Source organism: Dipteris shenzhenensis, chromosome 24, assembly GCF_047967505.1.
Source record: "Dipteris shenzhenensis isolate YYH24624 ecotype China chromosome 24, Dip_SZ_1.0, whole genome shotgun sequence".
In the NCBI taxonomy this organism is placed as follows: domain Eukaryota; kingdom Viridiplantae; phylum Streptophyta; class Polypodiopsida; order Gleicheniales; family Dipteridaceae; genus Dipteris; species Dipteris shenzhenensis.
Window position 1 is genome coordinate 12042266 of NC_141619.1, and position 22025 is coordinate 12064290.

The following is a 22025-nucleotide window of genomic DNA, read 5'->3' on the forward strand; positions in this document are numbered from 1 at the left end:
AAGGGGTGGTGAGGTGAACTGAGGTGAGGTGAGCGGAGCGGAGTGGTGTGAGGCGGGTTGGGTGAGGTAAGCGTAGTGGAGCGGGGTGCGGTGAGTGGAGCGGGGTGAGGTGAACGGAGCGGGTGGGCGGAGTGGAGCGGAGAGAGGGGGGTCGAGGTGGGAAGGGCGAGGTGAGTGGAGCGGAACGGAGGGAGGTGGGATGGGGTGAGGTGAGTGGAGAGGAGAGGAGGGGAGCAAGACGGAGCGGGATGGAATGAGTGTGGCAAGGAGAGGGGGGGGGGGTAGCGACGGGCAGAGGAGTTGGCGGAGAGGGGGAGAGCGTAGCGGAGAGGGGGGGCGAAGACTGCACGGCAGCAGTCGACGGAGGGAGGGAGAGGGCCGCGCAGGTAGCGAGGGGGGGGTAGACGGGGAGCGAAGGGGGAGGGAGCTCGCAGGAGCTAGAACTATCAGTGATTTATCCCCCGGCACACTTGAAAGACAAAGGCCCAAGTTGAGGGTGAAGCAAACCGTTCCCATGGTGATGACTGCTTTAATTGCCTTTCATGAGCGTAAATGCCCTGATTTGAATGGGCTCACCCCCTCCTCAATTGCTTTTTGGGAAAACATTGGTGATCATGTTACTTGAGCTTTGTAGAGCATATGGGATTCCTGATTTATGCCTTCTTGACTTCTTCACTTACCCAGGGTCTCATCCATGTTATCCCTAAAAAGGGGTGCAGAAATTTGATCAGAAATGGAGGCCAATTGGGCACAGCTTATAAAATCTTAGCAAAGGCAATCAGCGTGCGGCTGCAACCCTTACTTCCTAATTCGTCGATCCATGATACACAAACTGGCTTCGTGCATGGGGATACAATATTTTTTCTCATTATGGGAGGCGTTGGAATGGGTCAGACATAGTCGTCAGGACATTGCTATTCTACCCTTCGATTTTGAGAAAGCTACGACAGTACGCTGCTTATTTCAGTTTTTCAGACACTTAGATCGAAGGGATTCCCCCACTGTATAGATCAGCCCACAATGAGGTTCTTATCAGGGACTCTAAAGGGACAGATTTGGATCAGTTTGGCAAGCACTCCGCTTTTATATTTACTTGTCGCAGAGACCATGAGTCTCTTTCTTAGATCCTAGTCTGACCTCTTAGAGTTCAGACTCTCCCTCAGAAGGATGAGGAGTTGCTGGATAGTGAGCTTGCAGGCTGTCCTTTTGGATGCCTCTCCTCTTACACTTAATCCTTTCAAGATAACTTTGGCTTTGTTTTGCCTTGCAGCAGAAGCGGAGATTAATTGGCACAAATCTAACAGTTTTTAGATATGAGGACTTCTTTGATTGAGGTTCCGATTTTGGCTTTACCTGGGTTTACAGAGTTTTTCTACCAGGTCCCTGGACTATTAGATGGGCATTGGAATTTCTGTGCACAGCAATTCGCTCCTGTTGTTGGAGAGTATCAGGAGGATAGTCCTCTTTTATAGCTCGGCCAGGTTGGATCTTGCTTCTAGCGAGGTACTCGTCATCAAAGTGTTGTTGGCCATTGCATCGTTTGTTTGCTCCTGTTGGTGCCACTCTAGGAACTGCATTACACAGCTTAAGATGCCTATCAGGAACTTCCTTTCGAGCAGACTTGATGGGTCCTTAGATCTAGAGCAACATCCGCTTGGGAGACTCTGTGTCTTCCAACACCATTTTTTTAAAAGAAGTAATTTATTTCATAAAAAACAATTTGAACCAATGACAGGACAGTGAGCCCTTTTTTTTTTCAGAAAAAGGAGACTTCTATTCATGCTTGAAAAACACAATAAAAATCAGCTTCTAAGGACCTAAGGATGGTAAATACGAAAAGAAAAAAATGCCTGTCAAAAGAGATCCAACCTCTTTCCAGAGATCCCAGCTCACTACCTAGAGAATCTCTGAAACAAGGGCTAACAACCAAGGTGGTGGTCATTACATCCAATGGATATCCCGCACAAAGGGTGTAAAGACTCTTGCAAGCCAAGCCTTGCAAAAACACTTCCGCCTTTCAACATTCGCCCTTGATCCTGGAGTACCGTGCTCCCAGATGGTGCGCAAAGTAAAAATGATGTCTTACTAGATGGCGACTAGGGTAGCGAAAGGACCTACTAGTCGCAGTACTCTTGATGGGGCATTGGCTAGAAGTGAAAAGGATGTTAGAGCATCTGTTGAGATGAGGAGGGCCTGCATCACTCTTTGTAGAGCTTTTACGGCACATAGCACATGGTCCTAGATAGTATGGGTGCTGCATTTGTCAATGAGAGTTTGTGCTTTGAAATGAGGGTGTTCGAGTGAATCACCCAAGAAGGTCAGCAATTGACAATCCAAAGAGCCCTTTGCCACAGTGACTACGATAGTTAGCCCAGAATTCCTTTTCAAGTTTTCTTTTTTTTTTCCCAAAAAAAAGACTTCTATTAAGTAAGAAAGAAACCCGCTGAGCAAGCCCTGTGCGGAAATACACCATGCTAAGCATGTAATAAAAAACACCTCACAGGAATGAGGTAGAAAGAAACCAAGGCTGAGGCTGAAAATGCCATCTCAACCCTGTAGAAGTCTCAGCAAAGAAGGAAGAGTCTCTCCATTCTCTGAGAAAAGTAACTCTCCTGGAGGAGGCTGCTCGAGATGTCGCCCAAATGGCCATCAGAGTATGTATCGTATCTGTCCAAGTACCAGCCTCCCATGGAGAGTCGACCGAGGAGTGAGCAGCCCTGAAAAGAGTGGCCGGAACATCCTCTAGAGAGCACGACTCCACAAGGTGTCGTCGGATGTGAAGAGCCCAAGAAGAATCAAGTCTCTCAAAAATACCTGGGGCCGTGAAAGAGTAAGCCAAGCCACTGATCCCCAGGTCATATAGAAAGGTAGGCGAACAAAAGTGCTGAAAAGTCTTGCAATCCGCTTCCATATGATTCTCGCCTGTCTGCAATCCCAAAAGGCAGTGCTGTATTGTCTCCAAAGCAAAAAGCGAGGGCAAGAAGGGTCAGCTCCGAACCTGGATCTCCAATGGTTTACTGCTATCCCACCATGAATAGAAAGCCAAAAGGAGAGAGTGATTTTTCTATTCCGGTGGGATTTCCAGAGTCTTTGCCAAAAAAAATTCTGCAAGTCAGCAGGAATCTGAAAATTCTCCCAATGATGAGCTCTGGTGGGCCTCCAACCCCTACAGCTGAGCTGGAATTTCCTGGCATTACTAACCGTGTAACGAAAGAAGGGGATGCCCTTCTCTCGGTGCTCTTCATCTATCCATTCCCATTCCCCAGGGTCCCACTGCAAAAACTTAATTGGGACACCTCCATAGAGCTACAGCCTCCATGAGCTAAGGGCGAGGAGAAGCGGGTCAGGATCCAAGTACCACTATGAAAGAGAGCCATGCTCCATGAAGCCCACTATCCTGACTGGCTGAAACGGTACCTCCAACAAGATATCGTCTGTGGATCTGGACAGCCTGCCCCCCGAAGAAACATCAAAAACTAAGGCTTTCTCATGTGTGTGAAGAAAAGCAATCACCTGTAAAGGAACTCCCAATCTAGAAAATGCCCCCATCCAGGTGGAGCAAGTAATAGGCATGTCATCTGTGTCCACCCAATCCAAGGGCAAGGCTGCATCAATCTGTTGGACTCTCCCTGCACTCCCTCTGAGATTAAGAACCATCTGGGCCTGTCGGTCTGCAGGAAGCTTCCTCAAGGCTTTCCATGCTCCCACAGTAGATGGAGGGCGCCTCTCCCGTCTTGGCCACTGCATGTAAGGAGAAGCTCCAAGTGGTCTGCCATGCTCATCCAAAATACTGTCGTTCCACATGATAGGCTACCTTTTAATCTCTTCACGGGTGAATGGGGGAATCCTGCGAAGAGTACTCGTGAAGCTGGCCCATGCTTTCAGGATAGCAACCATAAGAGGGGAAGAGAAAGACCTGAGGTGGGCTGTGGTGAAAACCCATCTAGTACTGTTTGTCCAATCCTCTCCTGAAGTGGGCGTGCGAGACTGTATGTATCTTAAAAAAAAATCCTTCCAAGGCTCTTGCCCTGGCATAAGCCCTCTCACAATGAACTTTCAGAGTAAAGCTCTACATTGTAGATCTGGGTCGATGATATTCAAACCCCCTTCTCTTGTAGGAAGAATGAAGGTCTCCCAAGCCACCCTGACTGTAACATCAGTTGTGCCATCTAGACCACTCCATAAAAAGTTTCATACAGGCCTCTTAAGGTGAGTGATACAATCCCTAGAGTGGCACCAACAAGAGCATACAAACCATGCTGTGGCTAGAACAACCTGGTTAACCACCACCACCCTGAAGGCCAAGTCAAGTTTGGCTGAGCTTCAGAAAAGGAGCTTTCTTCTTATGCTTTCCAACACCAGAGCAAACTGTTGTGAAGGAGAGATGCCCACCCCAACCTGGCAGCCTAAATATCTGAAGGAGACGCCCCTCTGTACCCAAGTGAAGCCAATATCATTACCCCAATCCAGGGTGTCATCCTCGCAAATCCAAAAACCACTGGATTTATGCCAATTAATGTGTGCATCTGCAGCCGCGCAAAACAAAATCCAAGGCTGTCCGGAAGGAAGTGAGTGTCCTGGGGGAGGCATCCAAAAAAATAGCGGTGTCATCTACCAACTCACTATCCAAGAGCTCTTCTTCCTAGCGGATAGGAAGCCTCAGCCCATAAATATCAGCTTGAGATCTAATGTAGATACTCATAGCTTCCGCCACAAACAGAAAAAGAAACGGGGCAAGAGGACATCCCTGGCGGACGGATCTGGAAATTTGAAACATGTCCCCTCTTACCTCCCCAATGAGCAGCTGGCTATGGGCTGATCTATAGAGAGAGGATACTCCTCTAATCCATGCATCTGAAAAACCAAAGCGAGATAGAGTACCCTCTAAAAAATCCCAGTCTACTCTATCGTAAGCTTTCTCAAAGTCCAAGAGTAGAATGGCCAATTTCTAACGGCTCTACATGGCCCATTCTGAGGACTCCCAAAATGAGAAAATATTATCAAAAATACTTCTGCCATGCACAAACCCTGTCTGAGGTGGGCTGTTGTGAAAACCCATTTGGTACTGTGTGTCCAATCCTCTCCAGAGGTGGGCGTGCGAGACTGTATGCATCTGATAAAGAAATCCTTCCAAGGCTCTTACCCTGGCATAAGTCTCACAACGACCTTGCAGAGTAGGGCTCTGCACTATAGATCCGGGTCGATGATATTCAAACCCCCCTCTCTTATAGGAAGAATCAAGGTCTCCCAAGCCACCCTGGCTGTAACATCAGTTGTGCCATCTAGACTAAGTTTCGTATAGGCCTCTTAAGCTGAGTGATACAACCCCTAGAGTGGCACCAACAAGAGCATACAAACCATGTTGTGGCTAGAAGAACCTAGTTAACCTACCACCACCCTGGAGGCCAAGTCAAGTTTGGCTGAGCTCCAGAAAAGGAGCTTTCTTCTGATGCTTTCCAACACCGGAGCAAACTGTTGTGAAGGAGAGATGCCCACCCCAACCTGGCAGCCCAAATATCTGACGGAGACGCCCCTCTGTACCCAAGTGAAGCCAATATCATTACCCCAATCCGGGGTGTCATCCTCGCAAATCCAAAAACCACTGGATTTATGCCAATTAATGTGTGCATCTGCAGCCGTGCAAAACAAATCCAAGGCTGTCCGGAAGGAAGTGAGTGTCCTGGGGGAGGCATCCAAAAAAACAGCGGTCTCATCTGCCAACTCACTATCCAAGAGCTCTTCTTCCCGGCGGATAGGAAGCCTCAGCCCATAAATATCAGCTTGAGATCTAATGTAGATACTCATAGCTTCCGCCACAAACAGAAAAAGAAACGGGGCAAGAGGACATCCCTGGCGGACGGATCTGGAAATTTGAAACATGTCCCCTCTTACCTCCCCAATGAGCAACTGGCTATGGGCTGATCTATAGAGAGAGGATACTCCTCTAATCCATGCATCTGAAAAACCAAAGCGAGATAGAGTACCCTCTAAAAAATCCCAGTCTACTCTATCGTAAGCTTTCTCAAAGTCCAAGAGTAGAATGGCCAATTTCTGGCGGCTCTACATGGCCCATTTTGAGGACTCCCAAAATGAGAAAATATTATCAAAAATACTTCTGCCATGCACAAACCCTGTCTGCGTGTCATGAATCAAATCTGGAAGAAAAACCTGTAGCTGCAGACTGATGGCTTTCGCCAGAATCTTGTAAAAAGTGCCCAATAGAGTGATGGGTATCCATTGAGACACAAGATTCCTATTACCCCCCTTTGGGATGAGATGAATGAGACCATCTGTAAGTGAGTCCCACATCTCACCAGAGTCCCACACGCCCTACAGGGCTGATGTAATGTGATCACCAATCTGCTCCCAAAAAGTAATAAAAAAGGAGGGGGTAAGTCCATCTGAACCTCGGCACTTGCCCTTGTGAAGGGCAAGTAATGCAGTCTTGAATTCTACATTGGTGAAAGGTGCATCCAGAGAAACATACATCTCATCCTTCACCAATACAGGGATACACTGCCAAATAACCTCTCTAGCATCATCAATGGCCTGTGTGCCTGGATCTGCAGTAAAAAGGGATGCAAAAAAATCCGAAGCTACGCACATGACAGCATCAGGATCTGACTGTAACACCCCGTCTGAGTCAACAAGCTGCGAAACACTATCTCTACTATGTCTCGGCCCATGAGTAGAGAAAAAGTGTTTGTTGACCCTGCCACCCATCTGAATCCAAAAGGATTCCCGTGAATGAAAGGCATATCCAGCTCTCTGATCCAACAATGTCTGCAAATGAGCCCTTGCTGCAGCAAAGCGCTCCTAAATCCAAGCATCTGTGGGCCTCTTCTGCTCTTCCCTCTGAAGGGACGCTAACTGCTGGTGTATACCAATCTCACATCTGAGAATCTCACGTCTCCTAGAATCAGCGACTATATGATAATAGTCACTAATTCTGGATAAGGCTGCAGCTACCTGAGATGGGTGGACAGCTCCACCCTGTATGTGAGAAACCCAAATCTGTAAAATATCCTCCGTGAGGCTCTCCTCTACATGAAAATAATCTGAGGTGGAAACCCTAGTAGAATTGCATACAGATCCTCCTCTGTCAAGTGCCCAATCGTCTACATAAAATCTGTCAATCCGTGCATGAATGGGCATGTGTATTCTCCTATTCGACCAAGAGTACAGGAGTGACATTGGCATAATATAAAAGGCATCATCCAACCAAGTGTCCCTGCCACTGAACTGAAAGAGGAAGGCATCCCAGGGTGCCCTCTTCAAAGAATGAATTCCACCCTGTCTGTCTCCCTTTTTGTCTGAAGGCAACTCAACCATGTTGAAGTCGCCACCAATGATCCAAGAATCTGCAATGGGGGCCCAAGAGAGTAATTCCTTCCAAAAGGAGATCCGCTCCCCTCTGTTGTTGGGAGCATAAAGATTGAGAAGACCAATCTTACGCCCTCCAATCAAAATAATGATCCATTGAGCTCTAGAAGAGGAGACAATACCATGACTAGTGTGACGCCAAAAATTGATATTTTTAACTTGGCATTGATATTGTTTTTCTCTATGTTTGATAAGAGTTTGAGTATCAAGTGATAGCCTAGCGGCTCTCACTTATTTCTATTTTCTATGATATTGTATGGGATTGAGAGGATGAGTGAAATGGCTCATTGTAAATACCATAGGTATGAATTATAAATACCTTGGTATGGGGTGAGAGTTATTTGTGTATGGGATATTATGAGTTTTTAGAAAATAGGAAGAGTGAGTCATATAAAGAGGTAGGCTCATGTCCATGTGTTCCAATAATATAAGAGAGATCACATGCCAAGCGTGAGGAAGGCATGTGGAGGAGTGTGAAGTCAAGAGGAATCCTTCTAGAACTCCTATGTGGAATAAGGAGGATGTGGACATGTGGAAAAGAGAGGGTCCCCATGGGCTCCATGTGGAGAGACTCTTGACTTTCTCAATATTTTAAGAGTCTTGAGCATCTTTTGATGGGACACATGGCAAGAGTAGCCAAAAAGGACATGGATGGTGACATACGTGCTTATGTGATTGATGGGGAAAGGAATCTACAGGCAGCAATTGTAAATGGGTGAAGGAGGCTAACAAAATCTCTATAAAAGGAGCCCTCCTCTCCCTTGTTCATCAATCTCTTCCACCATTAGGCCTCATGTTGCTGTAGCTCTAGTCTCCCCAAGCCTCTTCCATGAGCCTTCTCTCCCTCTTGTAGATATTCTCTTATGTAGACTCTTGAGTCCATCTCTCTTTAGTTTATTCTCTCTCTATGAGTAGTCTTGGAGCTTCCGCTCCCTCTTGTATGTATGAAACCTCTTTTTCTCCCTTGTGTTTGTAGTGTTGAAATGGATTCTCACTCTATTTGTAATGAAGGTCACTTCAGGTTCTCTCTCTCTTGAGTGTCTCGTCCCTTTTCTCATTTAAAGCCTTGAAAGTTCTTTCTATTCGGCCGCTCACTGTGCACACATGGTCCATTTGTTTCCCGAGCCACCATGCAAACTTCTTCCCCTCTTCTAGGCAAAATCTATGAGGGGTGGATCGTTGATGAAGGTGGAGTCTTGAGGGAGCATCCTGCTCAGGCGAAATTAGCCTGGGTGGAGGGTAGTTTTCATGACAGTTTGACCCCCTGTTAGTGTTTTTCATAAACTTTCTGCTCGGTAGTCCGATTGTAATGAAATTTATATCAGCGCGAAGCTCTCTTCAAGGCGCATGTTTCTATGTGATCAGATCTTGAATCAGATACTGCTACAAAAAGTTATGAGTCTCTGTGTTTGACAGTCTATTTTCATGACAGTTTTTACCCCCGTCTAGTAAACTGTCCATAACTTTTTGGCCGCTTCTCTGTTTCTTACGAAACATATATCAGCGCGAAGCTCTCTTTAAGACGCATGTCTCTATGTACTTAGATCTTGAATCAGATACTGCTGCAAAATGTTATGAGTCTCTGTGTTTGACAGTCTGTTTTCATGACAGTTTTACCCCCTTCCAGTAAACTGTCCATATCTCTTCAACCGTCTGTCTGTTTTCAATGAAACTTATATCAGCACGAAGCCCATCTCAAGGCGCATCTCTTTGTGTGCTTGAATCTCTGATATCATGTCTCTACTGAAAGTTATAGGCCTCTGTGTCTAATGACAGTTTGTAGAGTGTTTTGAGCTAAGTGTAAAGGTGTCTATGAAGGAGGTGCAAGTTTGTTTATATAAACAAACTTGCAAAAATCAAATTGACTACATAGTGCCATAGCCTTTTGATTAAGCTCCTTCAAATGAGGACTTCTTGTCTTGTAATGCCCTTGCATTTGCTTTATAATAAGCTGAGAATCTCCTCTTACTTCCAATTCTTTAACTTGACTTTGAAGACAACCCACCCAAACCAAGAATCAAAGCATTATACTCAGTTGCATTGTTAGTTGTGATACCTGGAAGTTCTTGTCCTCTTGCCCATACCTCTTAACCTTCAAGATTCATCAAGACTATCCCCCCAGCTCCTTGTTGGCATGAAGGACTAAAAGCCCCATCAAAATACAAAACAAAAGCTGTTGGTGGTGTATCCCTTTCATCTTTAATGTTCTCCTTACATTTCTTTTCTTCTCCTAGATCCTCCCGTCCTGTGAGCAAATCTGCCATAGTGCACCTAGTGGTATTTTCAGTGACAAAAGAGAGAGAGAACTCTTGAAGCTCTGACAACCATTTTGCAAATCTCCCCCCAGGATTAGGCTTGCGAACTAGATATGCTAATCAGACTGAGAGGTAAGGAAGAAGAATGGTCGAGGTAATAAATAGGAGCGAAACTTTCTGACGGAAAACACCAAAGAGAGAGCTTGCTGCTCCATTTCTTCATACCTTGTTTCCACATCTGTAAGTTGTCGGCTGGCATAATAGATGGGTTGCATTCTACCTGCCTCTCCTCTTTGTAGCAATACAGCACCAACAGAATGCAAAGATACACTTGGATTTACATAAAAGTCTTGAGACCAATCAGGGGGCTTCAATATTGGGCCCTTACTCATGGCCTCCTTAAGTTGCTGGAAAGACTCTTGTTGCTCCACACCCCATTGGAAAGAAACTCCTTTTCTTGTTAATAAGTTCATGGGATGCACTATCTCTGTGAAATCATCACAAAAGCGTTGATAATACTTGCTCTTTCCTAGAATTCTGCGAACACTAGTGACACTCTCAGGACTTGGCAATGCCATGATTGCTTGAACCTTGTCAGGATCCATTTGCAGGCCTTCTTCAGACACAATATGTCCCAACAAGACTACTTTTGTTTGAGCCAAATGACACTTGCTAGGATTTAGACACCCTTTTGCTTCATCAATCCTAGCTAAGGCCATCTTTAACTTCTCCATGTGATCTATGCGCCGAGAATAAATGCAAAAATCATCCAAAAATACCCGTATGAACTTTCCCAAGTAAGGCTCCAGGACTTGACTCATGAACCTTTGAAATGTAGCCGGTGCATTGGTCAACCCAAAAGGCATCACTCTGTAAGCAAAAACTCCCCAAGGTGTGACAAATGATGTTTTCTTTTGATCTTCCTCCCGAATACGAATTTGAAAGTATCCAGAATACCCATCACATACAGAATACATCTCATGCCCTGCTACTTGGTCGAGTATTTCATCTTGGAATGGTAAAGGAAAATGATCCCTCTTAGTGCATGCATTCAAAGGACGAAAGTCCACACAAACTCGCCACTTATTTCCTTTCTTTGGTGTGACAACTACAGGAGATATCCATTCTGAATCATCAACAAGAAAGATGAACCCCGCCTGAAGTAGTTGTGTTACCTCTTTCTTTAGTGCCTCAGCTTGGATCACCCCCAATCGCCTTAAGCGTTGCACAACTGGCTTGCTTTCTGGCTTCAACTCAATCTTGTGCTCCACAAGAGAGACTGGTCGAACCTGTGAATAGCTTGTTGCAAAGAGACATGGAAAATCATCTAGCATATCCAAGTACTGGAGCTTCTCACTACCTGATAGAGAATCACCAAGAAGCTCTTCATTGCGTTGGCGTCGTTTAGTGTGCTCCACATCCTCCACATGAAGTGTCTCTACAGGATCTTCTTGCACCACCACCTTGTTCCTTCCTGACTCATCCCGATCAGCACCAAGACAAAGACCAAAGGCCACTCCTTCCACCTCACCCTCTGAGTTGGACTCCTCAGAGCTACACCCTGTCTCTTCTTCTTCATCGGTTAAGTCAGAGCTTGAACTCTCTGATGCTGAAGACTCCTTCTTGACAACTTCCTTTTTGCGGCTTCTGATGTTGTAGCGCACCTTCTTATCATTTCCCTGCAAAATCAATTCTCCAGTATCCCACTTTTGAACAGCCTTCACCTTGCGTAGCCAAGGCCTTCCCAAAATCAATGGATAGGCACGTGCCTCTGGCTTGGTAGGGATCACCTGAAAAGTAGTCGGCACAGAAATTCCACATACATCCACTTCTAGATTCTTCACAACTCCCAAGGTCTTAACCCTAGTGTTGTCAGCCAATTTGATGCGATAAGGAGAGGTAGTACTAGAGTATTTTAAATCAGCATCTATCATGGTCCTCTCACTCATGACATTAATCGATGCACCTCCATCAATGTACACATTAGAAATCACTTGACCATCAATGATTACATCAACCACAGGTACATCATCACCAACATCTATATCTACCTTTTGAACAACAGGAATGACACTTTTCTTCTTTTTCTTCTTTGACACTCTTGTGCTTGCTAGTTTTTCCCATTCATTCCGTAGTTTTGGAGACAAAGCAAGTAATTGACCAAAGGTGATATGAGCTTCCTTTTCTTTAAGGTCGGACAACAAGTCATAGCTTCCAATTCCTTGTCCTAAAGGAAAGTCTGACTGGCTAATTCTCCTTCTAGATGCCTTCTTTTTCTTACTACGGTGTTTCTCTTCCTGATGTTCCTCATCTACTTCTTCCTTGCTTTCTTCTTCTTCTTTTGCTTTACCACGCCCCCGTTTAGCCATCATTATCTCTTTTTTCTCATCCCCTGAAGAATCTTCTAACAAGGATATTTGTTTTTCTTCTTTCTTTCTCAATCTAGGACACTCGGGGCGATAGTAACCTTTTTCATTACATTCATAGCAAGTGACCCCACTCCTATCTCGAGGCCTATCTTCACTCTTTGGTGCTCTAGGTTGTCGTGCATTAACCAAATGCAATTTCAAATCAGCAAACTCTGCCATCAATTGGGAGATATTATGATCTAACTCAGAGGACTTTGGTACCTGAGGAGTGCCCATTACCTCCACCTTAGAAGTTAATGCTGTTGAAGACACAAAAGAGGATTTGATCTTTAGAGAAGCTTCTTTCTTGGTTACAATGCGAAGTGCCTCCACGTATGTTGTTGGATCTTTACTCGTTACTTTTGAGCGAAGACGAGGCTCCAAAGCCATAACAAATTTGCTCATCTTTAAGTGCTCCATCCCTGAGAGACTTTGAGGGGCTGATGATGCAGATGCCACAGCTCGCAAAGCTGTCTTTTCATACTTTGTCCATAAAGTTTCATATCGGATTGCCAACGCAGAGACCAACTCACCCTCTCCTTGATAGAACCGGTCCAACTGCAACATCAAAGCATTTGGTGACTCCACTGTCCCAAATCTCTGCTTCATTGCTGCCGCCACTTGGTCCCAGTGCTCCTTGGTAGAGTCCGGTAAGGTCTCATGCCAACTCAAGGCTACACCTTCAAGAAAACCAGGCAAAATCTCCACCCGATCCTTTATGGACCATCCAGAAAGCCGGCAACCTCGAACAAAATCCCGAAGATAAGACTCCGGGTCTTCTCCTTGGGTCCCTCGAAACACTGGAATCTTCACCATGATGAAACACAAAAAGGAAACACCAAGATCCAAATAATATCCCAAACAAGATCCGAACAAGATCCCACAGAGCCTTAGTATACCAAGGCCAACTTATTATGCATAACCACTTGTTGAAAACCCTCCACAATGTGATCCTCAACAAAATCTTCAAAAATAAGTGACCAACCAGCACCATGAAAACATTGTGTATACATGCATTCTAGAATCACCCTTCTCACAATAGGAAGTGCACATAAAAGCTTCAAGATATTGTAATCTTCATCATTTCAATAGCAAAAGAAGTTGAAAGCATTAAGAATCACCACTCCACTCTTACAGTTGAAAACTACCCAAAGACTCAACTCTTCTTCACACCAAGCTGCCAGTGCATGGAACAATCCCCAATCTATCAGTGTGCCTGCTGCCGGCGTTGTCGATTCACCAACATATTCAACAGTGCAAACATAAAGGATATGATCGTGGTGACTGTGCGAATAGCTTGAGCATCACCTTCGCAATCTTCAAGTTCTCTTAAACGGGTTGCAATCTCTTCTAACGGAGTTTTTCCAGGCATCTTCTTTATCTCATCAAAACACATGCCTCTTCTAGGCATAACATGCAATCAAGTACACCCGAGACCGTTTAGTAAGGTGGGATGAATCCAATACCAAACGTACCCGGCGTCTCCACCAAAAGATGTGACATGAAGTTGGGGGTAATAACCTTCACGCACCTCTTCACTTCCTGCTGCTTTCGAACTGACTAACAAAGATATTTATCATTGAGAATGGGACATTAGAAAGAAGCTTTTATGCCAAGATACCACACCATACTTTCCTCCCTCAGATGAGAATGAAGATAGTAACATCCCAAGTGATGTTGTAATCAAGCATAGGGAGAAGGAAAGGATCAGCAGAGGCCATAATCTCAGCGAGCCGGTCTGCGCCAAAGAGAAGAGCGATACGTTGTTGAAAGAAGATCTTGCGGCTGAACATGACATGAACTGATATATATCGAGGAGTTTGAAGGGGCTGATTAGGTCGGATGGGTAGATTCCGAGGAAACATTCCACCTCCTTCATAGACACCTTTACACTTAGCTCAAAACACTCTACAAACTGTCATTAGACACAGAGGCCTATAACTTTCAGTAGAGACATGATATCAGAGATTCAAGCACACAAAGAGATGCGCCTTGAGATGGGCTTTGTGCTCATATAAGTTTCATTGAAAACAGACAGAGGGTCCCTATGGGCTCCATGTGGAGAGACTCTTGACTTTCTCAATATTTTAAGAGTCTTGAGCATCTTTTGATGGAACACCTGGCAAGAGTAGCCAACAAGGACATGGATGGTGACATACGTGCTTATGTGATTGATGGGGAAAGGAATCTACAGGCAGCAATTGTAAATGGGTGAAGGAGGCTAACAAAATCTCTATAAAAGGAGCCCTCCTCTCCCTTGTTCATCAATCTCTTCCACCATTAGGCCTCATGTTGCTGTAGCTCTAGTCTCCCCAAGCCTCTTCCATGAGCCTTCTCTCCCTCTTGTAGATATTCTCTTATGTAGACTCTTGAGTCCATCTCTCTCTAGTTTATTCTCTCTCTATGAGTAGTCTTGGAGCTTCCGCTCCCTCTTGTATGTATGAAACCTCTTCTTCTCCCTTGTGTTTGTAGTGTTGAAGTGGATTCTCACTCTATTTGTAATGAAGGTCACTTCAGGTTCTCTCTCTCTTGAGTGTCTCGTCCCTTTTCTCATTTAAAGCCTTGAAAGTTCTTTCTATTCGGCCGCTCACTGTGCACACATGGTCCATTTGTTTCCCGAGCCACCATGCAAACTTCTTCCCCTCTTCTAGGCAAAATCTATGGGGGTGGATCGTTGATGAAGGTGGAGTCTTGAGGGAGCATCCTGCTCAGGCGAAATTAGCCTGGGTGGAGGGTAGTTTTCATGACAGTTTGACCCCCTGTTAGTGTTTTTCATAAACTTTCTGCTCGGTAGTCCGATTGTAATGAAATTTATATCAGCGCGAAGCTCTCTTCAAGGCGCATGTTTCTATGTGATCAGATCTTGAATCAGATACTGCTACAAAAAGTTATGAGTCTCTGTGTTTGACAGTCTATTTTCATGACAGTTTTTACCCCCGTCTAGTAAACTGTCCATAACTTTTTGGCCGCTTCTCTGTTTCTTACGAAACATATATCAGCGCGAAGCTCTCTTTAAGACGCATGTCTCTATGTACTTAGATCTTGAATCAGATACTGCTGCAAAATGTTATGAGTCTCTGTGTTTGACAGTCTGTTTTCATGACAGTTTTACCCCCTTCCAGTAAACTGTCCATATCTCTTCAACCGTCTGTCTGTTTTCAATGAAACTTATATCAGCACGAAGCCCATCTCAAGGCGCATCTCTTTGTGTGCTTGAATCTCTGATATCATGTCTCTACTGAAAGTTATAGGCCTCTGTGTCTAATGACAGTTTGTAGAGTGTTTTGAGCTAAGTGTAAAGGTGTCTATGAAGGAGGTGCAATGTTTCCTCGGAATCTACCCATCCGACCTAATCAGCCCCTTCAAACTCCTCGATATATATCAGTTCATGTCATGTTCAGCCGCAAGATCTTCTTTCAACAACGTATCGCTCTTCTCTTTGGCGCAGACCGGCTCGCTAAGATTATGGCCTCTGCTGATCCTTTCCTTCTCCCTATGCTTGATTACAACATCACTTGGGATGTTACCATCTTCATTCTCATCTGAGGGAGGAAAGTATGGTGTGGTATCTTGGCATAAAAGCTTCTTTCTAATGTCCCATTCTCAATGATAAATATCTTTGTTAGTCAGTTCGAAAGCAGCAGGAAGTCAAGAGGTGCGTGAAGTTTATTACCCCTAACTTCATGTCACACCAGCAACCAAGGGGAGAATAGAATGAGAGACCGAAATGCAAGTACCTCCCCTTGTGCTCATAGCAGGCGACCAGAAGGTATGTCCTGAACGCAGTTTGCCAGACTTAGAGCAATCACTGGCATCCAGCTTGTGTTCCTGGATCAAAAGGATATCAATAGCACCTCCAGTGACACCTGGATGAAGTTGGTTCCGGATCAGCTGCCTACGGCGACGGTGTGGAACTCCGCCTAGGCCCTGTATGTTTCAGCTGACTATCCTCATCGACAGGAGGATGCTGGATGGAAAGGCTTATCCGACCTAGTGGAGGAGACCAGCTTCCCTTGGGCCGAAACACTCCTGCTGAGGGCAGGAAACTCAACAAGTGAAAGGATCCCCACACCTGCTGAAAGGGAGGCCCTGTCAAAAGGAATCCCAATGACCGGGACCCCTAAGGTGGAGGGCACAAACTCCTCATCATCCATGAAAGTCGCCGAATATGCCAGTGCCAAAAAAGAATTCCTGATAAAGCAAGTCTGGCCGAGGAGTGCGAAGAAGACCTGCACTCGTGGAAGATGGAGGAGAAGGACCTGCTAGGCCTCTATCAGCAGAATTGGAGCTGGGGGTTGAGGAGGCCTGTGGTTGGGGTGAAGAGGAATCAGGAGCCCTCATCTGCACCTGCACTTTCTCGGTTGTCCTGACTGTGGTAGGAACAGTCCGCAGGGAAGGAGTACCTGTAGCCCCCTCGTGGTCAGAAACCAAGGGGTCTGAAACCAAAGTGACTGGGGCTGGTGGATGTAAAGGCCCCTCCTGATGAGGAACTGTAGTGTGTCTGGGGCTGCAGCAACATCCACCTCTGGAGTCTGGAAGGCGTCTGTCTGAACAGGATCAAAAGTCTCCTCCTAAGGTAAGGGAGCCGCTCTGATAGCTCTCCATCGTGGTACTGGGTGTGCTGCGGGCGTTGGGCGCCCTGCTGCCCCTGGTGGTCCTGGGGTGCGCAAAGCAGGGCGCCCTATTGCTCTTGGTTTCCTTGGTCAGTCTCTAGCAAAGTGCCCAAGGGTCTTGCAAATCCTGCACTGGTCCTGTCTACCTGAAAGCTCGACTCTCTATCGAAAGAGAGAGCCGTCTGGATGCTGAAGCATAATGTGGTCATCTGAGATGTTAGGGTCAGAGACAATGACCCTAACATGAGGCACCCTGTCTGCCTCTTCCGAGGAAGAAGGCATGTCAGAAAGATAGGATCTCAGTGAACACTCCGAATGTGGCTCCGATAGTGGCAAGCAGTAGATGGTAGACCTGAGGAAGACCAGGAAATCTAATGAACAGTGATGAGACCTGCCTGTCCTCCTCAACCGGATCGAAGCCCAAGGTGTAGGGTTAAAAAAAGATCCTCCTCGAATCCAAAGCCAAGGGATTAGCTTTGAGAACAAGGACTGTGGACTCATGGGAGTCGAAAACCACTTGGAAGAATCCACGTCCCAAAAGTCGAATATCCCTGAGGTGTGGGGCGAGGTCTCCTGGTAACGCTGCCAGCATCCAGTCTCTAGCTTGTGATCTGAAAGGGTGTGACCCAAGGATGCGGGCAAAAAGTGATGTGGAGCCCTCTAATTCCACATCTTTCTTAAGCTGCTGCAACTCGTCTTCTAAAAAAATGATGGTTCTCGCGGCTGCTGGAAGTGGACGGAGATTGGCTGAATGGGGATCCATTTGCCAATCGATGTGAAAAGGCCGATTCCAACACTGAAAAAGCTCCGTCTGTGAAACTACTGCCCAGGACACCCTGAACGCGGGCTCGGGAAGAAGGAGAAAGAGAGGGTAGGAGAGAGGGGAAGGGAAGGAGAGGATAGACTGAAGGGGGAGACGGAGGTAGCTGAGGGGGAGGCGTGGGAAGCTGAGTTAGGAAGGAAGGGGGCGGGGAGGGAGAGGGAGGAGGGTTTTTTTTTTTTTTTTTTTTTTTTGGTGTGGGGGTCTCCTTGGGGGGGGGGGGGGGGGGGGGGGGGGTAGGAGGGAGGGAAAGGGATGGCAGGGGAGAGGAAGGAGGGGGAGGGGGAGAGGAAAGGAGGGCGGGTTAGGAGGGAGGGAAAGGGAGGGCGGGGGAGAGGAAAGGATGGGGGAGGGGGAGAGCAGCGGGGGGGGGGGGCGGGGGGAGGAGAAGAGGGCAGGAGGGCTGGCGGGGGAGAGGGAGGGCGGAGGAGAAGGGGGCAGCGGGGGGGGGGGAGGGATGACGGGGGAGGGGGCGGGGGAGGAGAAGGGGGGCGGGGGGGCTGACGGGTGGGGGAGAGGTAGGGCGGGGAGGGAGAGGTAGGGGCAGCAGGGAGGGAGAGATAGGGGGCAGCCGGGGGGGGGAGAGGGAGGGCGGGGGGGTGAGGGAGGAGGGAGAGGGGGCTGGCGAGAGGGGAGGGAGAGGAGGAGCAGCGAAGGGGGAAGAGGGGGGGCAGCGAGGGAGAGGGAGAGGGAGAGGGAGAGGGGGCTGGCTGAGAGAGGGAGAGGGGGGTGCAGTAGCTCACGGGGAGGAGCAGCAGCTCATGAGAGGAGTCTCATACCGTTGGTCGATTTCTAACGCTACCAGGAGGTGAACTAGGTCATGTAACTAACAGACTGTATGACCCTTTCAAGTTTTCACGGAGCAGTTCCACTTAAACAGCCTGCATCATCTTCAATTGACGACCTCATTCTGGGAGATTGAATGTAGCCTGGCAGCATGGCATATTCTGAGAGGCTAGACACAAAGATTCACATACCATTTTATTAACGACTTCTAAACATTCAAACACACTGTATTTGCTCATCCTGCGTTCAAGTAAAAGGAACAGATTTTCACACCTAATTGGAGGCGGGCTTTCTCTTATCAAGTAGGGATATAAAATTGTCCAGTATTACTCTCTGCCTAGCCTAATGAAAGCCATGCCTGGAGAACAGTGCTTCCCATTATTAGTTCATTCAGTGTCAATTCAACTTCACTGTCAAAGTATGCTGTTTTAGAAAATGTTCCAAAAGGGAGGCAGGAAAAATGAAAGGCTTTGACAAGTTCGAAGTAAAACCTGCTCTACATTGTTTTTTAAGCACACACGTCGAGAAAAATTGAATCTCTCATACCTTCAGTGAAACAGCCAGGAGATCTATAGCATGCGTGTCTTTGAGTCCCCCACGGAAAGCTTTACAAATTGGTGTGCGGACAGCCCTGTCTCAAACCACAATTGAAGGCAGAATTGCCAAAAAATATACCATAAAGAAAAGGCAAAGCATGTGCTAAATATTCAAGCTCATTCCACAATAGGACCTACCATACTTCACAGCTTTCAAAATTCAAAGCTTTCTGAGAAAAACGATGATCTGACTTAATGATAAGAATGTATCTTTGCTTATTCCTAAGATCATTGCATTGGTATGGTGGTAAAGACAGCACAAGAATGACAATTCAAAATTTTGCAGATACTTACTTAACAATTACCACATCATCATAAAAATCAGCTGCCCTCTCATATGCTAAATTGCTGTTGAATGTGCATTCCAAAATCTGTGAGACCAAACATGTTTCGGTTTAGTGTAATGCTCAAGCATTTTGACTGTAACACCTATAACTGAAGGTCATACATGTCAAAAAATCGCCCGAAAAAAGAAGAATGAATTGATGTCAGTTAATGTAATGCTCAAGCATTTTGACTGAACACCTATAACTGAAGCTCATACATGTCAAAAAAATCGCCCAAAAGAAGAAGAATGAATGATGTCCTTGATTGGAAAATCGATGACTATACTTGCTCTTTGGAGCATGCATCATGTGAAGACAGAGAAGAGGTCAACATATGCACTACACATGCCATGATACCTTAGTTAATCACAGTAGCCAACAACAATAGTAAAGAACATAAAAGGATGAAAATTTATGGAAAGGGAATCCACTATTCGAGTCTCTCTCAACCATGCAAAGGCTTTTTTTTAACATTCATCCACAAAAAAACATAAGTAAATATGTCCCTTAACAGGAAAAAGTATGAATGTTTTCTTGATACGGATTCTCTGTCTCATCATTCATGATGGGTGGGAGGATGCTGCTGGGTGAAGATTTCATCCGAATCACATACAGCAACCCATATAATAACTCTTGTACAAGTTTTCCCCACTTTTTGATGCATTCCCTAACATGTCCTGAGATGTTCCTTTGTCCCTCAAGAACTATCGCCTTAGATGCTAAAGACAAGCTGCTGCCGCCAAAAGAGAAAAAAAACTATCAAGTTCAAAGAAAAGCATATGTTCTTCTTTCTCTTGATTAGTCAGCATTGCAGCATAGCAAGCAGTACATGGATTTCTTTCTAGAGAAAAGAATCATCTACTAAATACGAAAACACAGTACAAAGAGCCAGCTATCCTCCATGAGGTGCTTTAAAAAACCAGCTGTCTTGCAGCCTGCCTTGTAAAGTCCCAGCTTACTGCCTTGGGTACCCTAGAAGCACTCGCCAAAAACCAGTGTGGTGCACTAAACAACCAATGGATTCCTCAACCTGTGAATATGCAGAAAATGTCCGCAGGCCAAACCTTACAGAAACTCTCTTGCTCTTAACGGTCTTATTGGAACCCTCTATACATTGCTCCCAGACTGCACACAAGGTATAGATTATACCAAGCCAGATATTGATAAGTGGCTGAAGGATGAACCTATTGCCCACCCCCCATCAATAAGGTGCATCTCGCCACCAAAATGATCCAAGTGATAATGCTGGTGCTGTCTCTCAAACACAGTCCTCAGGCGAGAACTTAGGTTGCTGTGGAGAGGGTGGCTTGCCATGAAATGGTGAAAATTTGCCACATATGTGCAATAGTCTTGAAGAAGCACTGCCAAATCTCCATTTTTTTCTTTTTCCCAGAGAAAAGAAACTTCCATCAATGCTTCAAAAACACCATACAAATCAGCTTCCAAAAGGATCTAAGGATGGTGAGTACAATGAGAAAAAACCTGGCTGTCAAAAAGAGACCAGCCTGTTTCCGGAGAACTGGCTCACTGCCTAGGGAAACTCTGGAAAAAGGGCTAACAACCAAGGTGGTGGTCTATATATCCAGTGAATACCCCTCGCGGAAAGGGTATAGAAGATTCTTGCATGCCAAGCCTTGCAAGAACGCTCTTGCCTTCCGGCAGTCGCTCTAGATCCTGAAGTACCACGCTCCCAGGTGGCGCGCGGAGTGAAGATGATGTCCTACTAGATGGTAACTAGGGTAGCCGCCGGAGGGAACTTCTAGCTGCCCATCACTTGATTGCACCGAGCAACCTAGATCTCCCAAGCCGTGATGCTAGACATCATCTCCCAAACACTATCCTCTGGCAAAAACGACGGGTGTAAGAAGGAAGGTGGCCAAGCATCATATATCGCTATCTGAGCCTATTGGCCTTGAACCCTGTAAGCTGGTGAAACTGGATCAATCGAGAAGGCATGCCCCCCCTCCGTGAGCCATGCTACCATCCCCCAAGTGAAGTCCCTCTGCATCCGTTGCGTGCAAGCCATAATCCTGAAGGCTGTCGGCCAAATCCTCTGTGCAGTACGATAGGCCGAAAGGCACAAGGGGATCATCTCCAAAACTCTCTTTGTGCAACAAAAACATTTTCCATCTACCCGCATATGCTCCAACCAAGGGCCAATGGGCAATTTCCCATGAGACAAAAACTTAAAGAAATAAGCTTAGGCTGGTCCAGAGACGCGAGGCCAGAAACAGGAGATGGCCTCTCTAGGAACATCCTACTCGACCCAGTGCTGGTCCCTCAAGGGGTTCCAAGCTGCTACCTCCAACTGAAGGCACCATCCAATGCAAGTCGTATATGAGAAAAAAGGGCACCTCCTCTACCTTGTCCAAGTGTCATACTCGAGTTGGCCAAAACTACTTGTTTGAGTGTAATACTCAAGTTGGCGAAAACCATGCCCCAACTCCAGCTGAATATCGGAGAGAGGTTGGCCCTCCCAAAGCCAAAGGCGCCAAACTGCTCCCTCCGAGAATGATAAGACTTTGTTTGGACCAATGTGTCAAATCTTGCCCAAGCGGCCTACTATCCTGACCCGCTGCCACTCCAAACCATCCAAGGCCGCCTCATCCTCGGTGCCCCTCTCTATCTCCACTTGCAAGAATCTGCGACGAAAGGACCCAGGGGACTCTCGAAAGAAACGGATTCTGATAGGCACCCATGTTCGCGAGAACTGCCTCAACCAGCAATAGGGTGTCCAAGGACTCTGTAACCCCTCCCACCCGGACCCAGGGATTGCCGTGTCATCCAGATGCCTAGCCCCCTTAGATGCGAGAGGCTACGCCGCGGCCTCTACATCCC

The 22025-nt window shown here is 46.3% G+C and overlaps 1 protein-coding gene across 1 annotated transcript in view; it reads right to left on the reverse strand.

Moving 5' to 3' along the window:
• The window catches only part of LOC147886229 (3-ketoacyl-CoA thiolase 1, peroxisomal-like), a 167727-nt gene that overhangs the window by 119656 nt on the left and 26046 nt on the right, over positions 1-22025 (reverse strand). Inside the window, exons 2-3 of the mRNA XM_087395115.1 lie at positions 19156-19232; positions 18812-18896 (exon numbers count right to left, since the gene is read on the reverse strand). Coding sequence (XP_087251241.1) covers positions 18812-18896; positions 19156-19232 — 162 coding nt within the window. The remainder of the gene's footprint in view (positions 1-18811; positions 18897-19155; positions 19233-22025) is intronic.